The following is a 10859-nucleotide window of genomic DNA, read 5'->3' on the forward strand; positions in this document are numbered from 1 at the left end:
AATGTCAATTGCATTGAAAAAGAATTTTTCTGTATGAAACTGTGTATTTTAATAATGAAATGGAGATCTTTTTTAAAGGTTAAAACGTCATTTAATTTATGTCTTATAGGGTTTATACTGAGTACAATATTGTATAACTGTAATAATTCAACTGTAAACCTAAAAATTTACAGCCAATTTTGAAAGAGATGCATCCTACCTCAGGAAACCGTTATTGAATATGTCAATTGTGTTGTAATGATATGCTTCTTCTAAGTATGTGGTTATTAAATAAATAATTTAAAAAAAGAAAGAAAAAAATAAAAATTAATAGCTATAACTTTAAATAATGTTTTTAGTCGGGGGCGTGGTGCTGCACACCTTTAATCCTAGCACTTGGGAGGCAGAGGCAGGTGGATCTTTGTGAGTTTGAAGCCAGCCTGGTCTACATAGTGAGTTCCAGGACAGCTGGGGCTACAAGGAGACCCTGTCTCAAAAGACAAAAAAAAAAAAACAACAACAAAAAAAACCAAGATCGATAGTTTTAATCTTATGAAATAAAACAAGAAAAAGAGTAGAGAAAGTTTTGAGAGGTCTGCTGTAATCTACGGAAAGTGCTCAATGTTCAGGAAGAAGCTTAACAGTGAATCATAGTTAATAGCAGTCGATCTTAGCTCTCAGCTCAGCAGCAGCTCCCCATTTCATACCCTCCTCCTCGTGCTCCACAGGTGGCCATACTGCACTCCTGGAGCAGTGTACATGCAGGTTAGGGGAACCAGGACGGCCAGTGAGAACTTCATTCTTCAAAGTTTGGGGATCTGTATTCTCATTGCTGATTGCTGCTTTCTTCTTGGAAGCAGACTCATAAGCAGGAGGCCATTGTCTCTCAAGATGGCTCAAGGGGACTTCCAGGGATTTAAGAGGGCCGGCACCTTTCCCCACTTCATTTTTCTCCTTTGAGAAATCAGAGAACATTCAGATGCAATGAAATATACAGGAGAAATTAATCATACACGTGCTCAAATAAAGGTACACGTTCAGCAGAGACATGACAAGCTTTACGTTTATATTCCAAGCTGATCCTTGATGCAAAGACACACCAAGGTAATTAACCAAAAATAAAAAATAGCAAATTATGGGGAAAAGCAAGAATCTGACTTCTATAATTACCACATATTGGAATCAGTTTTCAGTAAATCATAAGACACACAAATGGGAAAGTGTGACCTATTTAAAAGAAAAATAGACATGACAAGCTTTACGTTTATATTCCAAGCTGATCCTTGATGCAAAGACACACCAAGGTAATTAACCAAAAATAAAAAATAGCAAATTATGGGGAAAAGCAAGAATCTGACTTCTATAATTACCACATATTGGAATCAGTTTTCAGTAAATCATAAGACACACAAATGGGAAAGTGTGACCTATTTAAAAGAAAAATATGTAAGTATATGGGCAATTATAAAAGTTAGTATTATTTTACAATAGAATGAATGAAATAGAAATTTCAATAGAGGCAAAAAACCTAAAAAGAAACTGAAAATTCTGGAACTGAAAAATATAACAAATGAAATTTTCACTGTAGGGATTCAAAAGCAGATTTAAGCAAGGAAAAGAAAAAAAATCAACAAACTTCAAGATAGATATATTTTAAATTATTGAGTCTAAAGAACAAAATAGGGAGGAAAAGGCTGGCTGGGGGGATGGCTCAGTTGGTAAAGTATTTGCTGCACAAACATGAAGATCTGAGCACCATGTAAAGCCTAAGCAGTGGCATGTGCTTGTAATCCCAGTACTGGGGAGGTAGAGACAGGAGGAGGATGCCAGGGCTCACTGGCAATGAGCCTAGCCAAATTGGCTTCTACATTTGGTAAGAGTCTCCATTTCAAAAAATAGGATGGAGAGCAATTGAGGAAGACACCTGACATTAACCTCTAGCCTACAAAGAGACACAGAGACACAAAGACACACATGTACATAGACAGGCGGTCACACACACACACACACACATACAAAGAAAATATTATTATAAAAAGTAAATACAGTCTAAGGAATTTGGGAGCATGTGGTGGTTTGAATGAAAATGTCTCCCATAGGGAGATATGGGAGGAATTGGAGGGGAGGGAGTGGGCATGGATTTAATCAAAATACCTTATGTGCATGTATGAAATTCTCAATAAATAATTTTAAAAAAGAAAAAAGAAAATGTCCCCCATAGGTTCCAAGCATCTGGGCACTTTGTCTCCAGTTGGTGGTACTGTTTTGGGAAGTTTTAGGAGGTGTGGCCTTGCTGAGGAAAGCAGGTCACTGAGGGGCAGGCTTTGAGAATACTCCAGTCTTGCTGGATTTCCTGTGGCTCTGTACTTCTTGTGCCTACTTGAAGATGTGATTTCTCAGCTTTCTGCTCTGGACACCTCTGCTACCATGCCTCCTCCACCATTAAGGTCCTTTACCCCAGGAACTATAAACTCACATAAACTCTTCGATCTATAATTTGCCTTGGTCACAGTGTTTTATCACAGCAACAGAAAAGTAACTAATGCAGAACACCATCAAGCTTGCCAACAAATATGCTGTGGGAGTTAGAGAGAAAGGAACAGAAAGATAATTTGAAGAATAATGGCTGAAAACTTCCAAGTTTGATGAATGATATGGATAAAAATATTCAGTAAGTTCAATAAACTCCAAATAGAAAGAGATCCACAATAAGACCATTATAATCATACTATCAAAGGCCAAAAAAGACAGTAACAAGAGATAAGTGATTTAATGGCATTCAAGAGATTATCAGTAAGCTTTTCAGCAGATTCTCACCAGACATTCTGGAGGCTAGAAGGCTGTATGCTACTATATTCAAAATGCTAAAAAACAACAACCAAAAATAAATAAATAAATAAATAAAACAACCAGAAAACAAAACCTGTTAACCAAGAATTCTTTATCTGGCAATAGTGTCCTACAAAAGTAAGAGAGAAATTAGAGCATGATCTCATAAACAAAATTGGAGGGAGTTTGTTACCACTATGTCTATGTTACAAATAGTACTGAATGTTAAAAGAAAGGGTACTAGACAGCAACTCAGTATCACCTGAGGAAATAAAGATTCAGTAAAGGTAAATATATGGGAATTTTAAAAGCTCATATTAGTTTAACAGCATGTTGTATCTATAAATTCTGTTTTTATATTAAAATATATTCACCTGGAACCCAGTGTTATTATAACTTTAGTTTATAACTCTAAATTTTGTTTTGTTTTCTACATCATTTAAGAGACTAAGCCATTTTCAAAGTCCATTTGTAGTTTAGGATTCTGGATATACAGGTATAAAGAGGTTAACCGGGTGACAATAACTGGGAAGGTGGGTTTGAGATGTAAAGAAATGGAACTTTTGTTTGTTATTGAAGTCAAGCTTATAAATTCAAAGTACAGTGTATAACTAGGATGCTAAATCTAATCCCCATAGTTACCACAAAACAGCAACTATAAAATATACACAAAGCGAAATGACAAGATAATTAAATTTCAGAAAAGATAGTCCTGCAAGAAACAAGAAACTAAAAACCTATGAGGAATATAAAAAAACAAATGGCAAAAGGAAGTCTTCCATGGAGCTTAGTTCAAACGTAGATCATTTAAACTCCCTCATCCAAACCCAGAAATTGCCAGAAAGATTTCTTTAAAATGATCTAACTAAATCCTGTGTAAAAGAGACTTTAGATCCAAAGACACAAACACACTGAAAGCAAAAGAATGGAAAGGAGTGTTCCATACAAGTGGAAACCAACGGAGGTCGACAGTGGCGCACTAATATTAGGCAGGTTTTAATTTAAAAATGCTGCAAGAGACAAGGAAGGATATCTTTTAGTAACATATATTTCATTATAATAAAAATGTATTCTTGCTCAACACTGCAAGAATATAACAATTACAAACACCTACATGACTAATAATAGACCATCCACATGAGGCAAAAATAATCAGAATTGAAAGGAAAATAGACAGTTCTATAATAGTAGTTGGAAATGTCAATACCCTACTCTCTATGCTAGATAGAACAATTAGAAAGCTAAGCAGAGCGACAGAAGACAAAATACAACCTACCAATGACATCTGACAGACAGGTTCAGACATGCTATTCAACAACAAGAATATAATTCACAGTTTTCAACAAGAATACAATACACATTCTTCTTAAGAGCATATGGAAGAGTCCATAACACAGAATATCTGTTAGGTCACAAATTAAGTTTCAATACATTTTAAAAGAAAGAAGTAATACTAAGTATCTTCAACAATAATGGAACAAAGTTAGAAATTGGGGAAAAATAACACTACATAGTTCATATATTTGTGGAAATTAAATAATACACTTAAATAGCCAATGAATCAAAGAAAAAAATATAATGGAACTTCAAAATTAAATCAAATTACAAACCAGTGAGATACTATGCCACATCCTCTAGGATAGCTTTTTAAAAAAGTATTACTAAAAATGCTGACAAATTTTTTTTAATGTGTTGAAAATTTGGAACATGCCACATCCTCTAGGATAGCTTTTTAAAAAAGTATTACTAAAAATGCTGACAAATTTTTTTTAATGTGTTGAAAATTTGGAACCTGGGTATACTGTTGGTAAAAATGTTAAATGATACAGCTGTTGTGAAAAACAATATGGCAGTTCCTCAAAAAAAATAGATTAAAAACTACCACGATTCAACAATTACACTTCTGCTTATATACCAAAATACACGAAAGCAGGGTCTGAGAGACAAATGTGTGTACCACTGTTCACAGAAACATTATTTGTAATAGCAAAAATGTGGAAGCAACCCAAACATCCATCCATACACAAGTAGATAAGCAAGATATGTATACATGCACGGAATGTCATTTGTCCCTAAAAAGGAAGAGAATTCTCACATATGCTGCCACACAGATAAACACTGCAGAAAAACACATCAGGTGAACAAGTCAATCACAGAAAGACAAACACAGTAACACTGCTCATATATAAAGTACCTTCAGTAGTCAAAAAGGGCTGGAATTACAGGTGTGTGTCACCATACCTTCTTTTTGATGTTGTTCTCTAACCCACCTGCCTGCCTGGCTTCATCCCTCACACTGTACTTGATAAAGGTATGAGTTTTAGATTGTTTGCCTCCATGATTAAATCTTTCAGTGGGTCCACATCATTTTCACAAGAAAATCTCAATTTACTTGTATAATGAGTTCCTCATAATCCAGCCCCTAAATTGACAGTTCATTTTCTGTACACTTTCTAGATCCTCCAAGCCCTGTGTTGTGAAGGATATTTTTTCATTTCCTATCACGCTTGCACTGTTTTTTTTCCATGTGCAGTTGTGACTCCAGACAGGAGCCAAAAAGGAAATGTACAGTCTCTTCTCTGGGTTTTATGGAGAGTGCCTTTACTCTTCTATGTCAACCTTAAAAGGGCACAGGAGATGGGCGTGGTGGCGCACGCCTTTAATCCCGGCACTCGGGAGGCAGAGGCAGGCAGATCTCTGTGAGTTCAAGGCCAGCCTGGTCTACATAGTGAGTTCCAGGACAGCTGGGGCTACAGGGAGACCCTGTCTCAAAAAGACCAAAAAAAAAAATCATAAACCATAGATGTATTGATTAACTCAACTACATTTAAACATAAAAGGTGTGTCTACTAAAATGTACCATAAAGAGCAAAGTTATGTCAAAAAGATAAAAGAGATCTGCACGGCAAAGATACATAAAGAAATTCAGAGGGGCTATCCAGGCATGATGGTGCACGCCTTTGATCCCAGCACTCAGGAAGAAGAGGCAGGTGTGAGTTCCAGGCCAGCCTGCTTTACATAGTGAGTTCCAGGCCAGTTGGGTCTACGGGGAGATCCTGTCTCAAAAAGACCAAAAAGAAGAGAGAGAGAGAGAGAGAGAGAGAGAGAGAGAGAGAAAGAGAGAGACCTCTGTTACATATCAAGACCCTCAAAAATAAAATATCTGGCCAGGCGTGGTGGCGCACGCCTTTAATCCCAGCACTTGGGAGGCAGAGGCAGGCGGGTCTTTGTGGGTTCAAGGCCAGAGGAAAGAAAGAAGGGAGGGAGGGAGGGAGGGAGAAGGGGAAGGGGAAGGGGAAGGGGAAGGGGAAGGGGAAAGGAAGGAAGAGAAATTCAGAGGGGCTAGAGAGATGGCTCACTAACCAGTGAGCATAGACTGTTCTTACAGAGGATCTGGGTTCAATTCCCAGCACCTACATGGTAGCTAACAACCATCCATAACTTCAGTTCCAAGGGATCTTCTGCCTTCTTCTGACCTCCACAGGCATTGCACAACACGGGTGCACTTACACACATATAGGCAATACACGAGTACACATAAAAAATTTAAAAAAAAATTTTTTTTGGTCTTTTTGAGAAAGGGTCTCCTGTAGCCCCAGCTGTCCTGGAACTCACTATGTGGACCAGGCTGGCCTTGAACTCACAGAGATCCGCCTGCCTCTGCCTCCCAAGTGCTGGGATTAAAGGCATGCGCCACCACGCCCAGCTAAAAAGTAAAATATTTTTTAAAAAATAAAAGAAATTCAAAAGATCGGGAAGAAGAAGAAAAAAAAAAAGGACTAGAGAAATGGCTCAGTGGTTAAGAGCACCGACTGCTCTTGAAGAGGACCCAGGTTAGATTCCCAGCACCTACATGGTAGCTAACAACTGTCTGTAACTCCAGTTCCAGGGGAATCCAATGCCCTCTTCTGACCTCTGCAGGCATTGCATGACACAGGTGCATTTACATGCATGCAGGTAATACACTCATACACATAAAATTAATTAAATAAATAAATAATTTTTAAAACAAAGAATAAAAACTAATAAAAATGGACAAAGTGTAGACAATGATAATGACAAAGGAATGTGAACATGTGGTCACATTTCACTGTAATCAGTACAGGCAGATTGAAATAATAATGAGGCACCACTCCACATTACAGCACATCTTACAACATCAAGGGTGGGTGAGGATACAGAACGAACAAAATATGTTTTTGGAAAACTGCATACCTTAGATTCCATTTATGTAACACTTTCAAAAGTGTAAAAGTAAGCTAGCAAGATGCCCCAGCAGAACAGCACAAACTGTTCTTTCAGAGGACCCACGTTTGGTTCCCACCACCCACATTGGGTAGTTCACAACCACCTGGAGCTCCAGCTCCAGGTGGTCCCACACCTTTGGCTTCTGAAAGCATCTGCATTCACATGCACATACCCACATACATACACAATTAAAAATAAAATATTTTTTAAAATGTAGAAACCAAGCCATACCTGGTGGCACAAGGTTTGTAATCCCAGCTACTTAGTAGCCTGAGGTAGGAGGATCACAAATTCAAGGCCTGCCTGGACTACAGAGTGAGTTCAAGCTAGCCTGAGCAACTTAGTGAGACCCAATCTCAAAATAAAAGCAAAAATATGCTGAGAATATAACTCAGACGCAGAGTGCTTGCCAAGCACATGCAGAGGTTCAATCTCCAACACTGCAAAACAAAACAAAAAAGGCTAAAATTAAATAATGTTATTAAATAATATGTTAGTTCTGTATATGTATTTAGTAGAACATTAAAATAATCAGGAGAACACCACATCTGTGGAAGTGTTCACCTTTGGAGAAGAAAAGAGAAGTTGCCCTTAAGGAGAGGTATGTAAGAAGTGCTTCATTGCTGATGAAGTTCTGTCCTTGGCTGGAGCAGCAGGGACACCAGGCTCACTGTGCTTCTTTAAACGGAACAAGTATACCTCAGCTCTTTTGTAGAAACAATGTATTCACAGAAATTTTTATGTTAAAGATGGAAAGTTTTCAAACATAAAAATGTTTTAAAGAGTGGAAGTTTCTAGGGTAGATCATGATTTTCCCAAAGAGCACAGGATCTAACATACAGGATAGTCTGCACCTCAAGATAATGAAAGCTGGGGCTGGAGAGATGGCTCAGCGGTTAAGAATACTGGCTGCTCTTGCAGGGGACCTGGGTTCGATTCTCGGCACCCACATGGCGGTTAACAACTGTCCTTAATTCCAGTTCTAGGGGAATCCAACACCATCTTCTGACCTCCTTGCATGTCATGGATGCATCTACCTACATGCAGGCAGTACACTCATACACATAAAATTAAAAGTAAAAATAAATTTTAGGAAAGATAATGAAAGCTTCAAAGCTTGAGAACAGGGCAAAGCTGTATCCCAAAAGTCATCAAAACAAGTTACAAGCAGAACCTGTATGTGCGTCGGTGTGTGTGTGTGTGTGTGTGTGTGTGTGTGTGTGTGTGAGTGTGTAAGTGTATGTGTGTGTTAAATGAGAAAGGTGTGGGAGATGAATCTATAGTACATGTTAAGTACATGTTATACATGTGGTATATGTCACGTAGTACATGTGGAACTCAACAGTAAGTTTTTGTTTTGTTTTGAGGACAAAGTGTGTGAAAAATGAGATGAGTCAAAAGAGACTTGTCTAATTTTCTGAATAGCAGAAGCTGGAGATGTACTTTGGTGGCAAAACACTTTTCCTTGAAAGAGCAAGATCCTGGGTTCAATCCCCAGCACCTGGGAAAAGAAAGAGGAGATGAGGTGAGGGGGGAAAAGATAGCAGGGAGGGAGGGATGGGAAGGGAGAGGAGAAAAATGAGAAAAGAAATAAAACCAGCATCTAGACAATAAGCAAAGAAAAAAGATCAAGAGCTAACTGCATACATTTTTTTAAGTATTGAGTGTTTTCTGTAATTGAATTATTTTTCATACCAATACTGCCAGAATAGAATTACAGGGAATATTTTTAACAGTTATTTCAGGTATATGCTATATTTCATTGGCTGGAAAAAAAACCATGTATTTTTGTCTCTAAATTTAATGACAGCTAAATCTGAGTAGTTCTTCTACAAATTGATATAAAATAAAGAAAAGTGAAAATTGAGTTGTTTCTTGTTGCCTTTTGACATTAGGTAGCATTTGATCTTGTAAATACACCGGTTCAACATACAAACCTTTTAAATAAAATTTTATACAATAGAAACTTCTCAACATCAAATTTTAGATTGTTAAAAACATGCAAAATAAAAAATACGCAAAATATACTTTTCTGAAAGCACTTAACTTTGATCTAAGCACCAAAACACACAAATACAGAATGACAACAGCGTTTCAACCCCACCAAATATACTTGACATAGAAGATGTCAAAAAGATCACCTGACCTTACTAGTGTTGTTTAAACATACAACGTCTCTTACAGGCTCAGTGTTTGAACACTTGGTCCTCAGCTGGTTGCACTGTTTTAGAAGGTTGTGGAACTTTTAAGAGGTGGAGACTTGCTGGGGGAAGTAGGTCACTGGGAGTGGGTTATGGGGTTTTATAGCCAGGCCCCCATTTCCTGTCTTCTCTCTCTGCTTCCTAAGGTTGATGGTGACCATCCACCTCACACTCCTGCTGCTGTGCCTTCCCTACCATGACGGACTGTATCCCTTCTTAAACCATGAGCCAAAGATAAACTCTTCCTTCATTGTTTTTGCCAGGTATTTTGTCACAGAGAGAAGTAACTAATACAGTTAGATACTTTTTAAAACAAAAGGCTATAAAACTATTGCCCATAAACAATAGCCCATCTCTGGCAGGTTTCAGAAAGTCTTCCACTTCACGCTTTGTGATAATGTGAATAGGATCAAATGTGGAGCATACACTGCACCCTCAATGACTATAATAATGAGATGTTCTCTAGATCTCTCCACCCTAAGTGGCTCTCCATACAGCTGTTCCTCCACCTCCTCCCAATATGATATACATAGTAGTCCGGATCACCAGAGCCTCAATCACATCTTCTCTGAATAATTCCAACAGTGCAAGCTGACCTAGGTAGGTCTCCCCATGAAAATTCCTGGTGCTGGGAAGCAGTCTTTTTGTTAGAGAGAAAACAACTCTGCTCTACATTCATCAAGCTCAATTTCACTACCATGTTTTTTAGCTTCTTGGCATCGTCTCTATTTTCAAAGCACAAACAAAAAAAATTCTCTTGAATTTGCTGGTCATATATAATAGACATATCAGCAGTGGGGCTTATTTAAGAACACCTCTCAGACCTCTTTATATGGTGTACAAGCTCAACCTAAACACCCTGAGATGGCAGGTTGAGATTAGGGTTTTCCTGATTCCAAAAAAAAATGCCTTTGAGTAGATGTGGGAGAATGTGGCTGTGTCTGCTGAGATAATCTCAACTCCAAAGCCATCTATCTACAGGTGGGGACTGAGACTATGGTCTTGGCTCAAGCTTCTAGATGGAAACCTAGACTCAGATCTGAACCTAGAGTTTGATCTGGGACCCCTGGAATCTTCCTTGAACTCTTTCGGGGGACTGCTTGTTACTTCTCAGCTTCATTTTTATTTCTTCTTTATTCTTCCATTTAAAATTCTGACTCCATTTCTCTTCTTCCCTTCATACAAATTGCTCACTATTCTACAAGTGGGCATTCCCTTATAATTACTGTGACTCCTTTGCTTTATTTTTTTTTAATTTTGGTTTCACTTATTCCTAAGCTTCAAGTACTCATCCAGCAAACTCATTAAATGACAACATCCACATTTCTTTCTTCAGCATTGACCCACATACCACAGTTCTGCTCCTAATTGTATTATATCCAGATTGTTGATAATCTCTCCTCAAAAACAAAACTGGAAACCTGAAACTTCCCAACCTAAAATTTCCACAAATGTCTTTTCAACAATTGGGCAGTTCCTATATATAATATGAAGCTAAGATAGTTTTCCCCCCAGGTAGGCCAAGCTAATACTTTTTTTTTTAAGTCCTCCTTTGACCCATTCATCGTTCAGTCATGTGTTGTTTAATCTCCATGTGTTCAT

The 10859-nt window shown here is 37.9% G+C and overlaps 1 protein-coding gene and 1 pseudogene across 7 annotated transcripts in view; both read right to left on the reverse strand.

Moving 5' to 3' along the window:
* The window catches only part of Atl1 (atlastin GTPase 1), a 114470-nt gene that overhangs the window by 69817 nt on the left and 33794 nt on the right, over nt 1-10859 (reverse strand). For 4 of the 7 annotated variants that reach the window (XM_029561972.1, XM_029561977.1, XM_029561973.1 and 1 more), the window contains exon 2: nt 687-933. The exons of the other annotated variants lie outside the window; for them this stretch is intronic. In XM_029561972.1, coding sequence (XP_029417832.1) covers nt 687-933 — 247 coding nt within the window. The remainder of the gene's footprint in view (nt 1-686; nt 934-10859) is intronic. 7 annotated transcript variants of the gene reach the window in all.
* Nucleotides 5340-5440, reverse strand: LOC115069774 (annotated as a pseudogene).

Source organism: Nannospalax galili, unplaced genomic scaffold (assembly GCF_000622305.1).
Source record: "Nannospalax galili isolate Female #2095 unplaced genomic scaffold, S.galili_v1.0 scaffold253, whole genome shotgun sequence".
In the NCBI taxonomy this organism is placed as follows: domain Eukaryota; kingdom Metazoa; phylum Chordata; class Mammalia; order Rodentia; family Spalacidae; genus Nannospalax; species Nannospalax galili.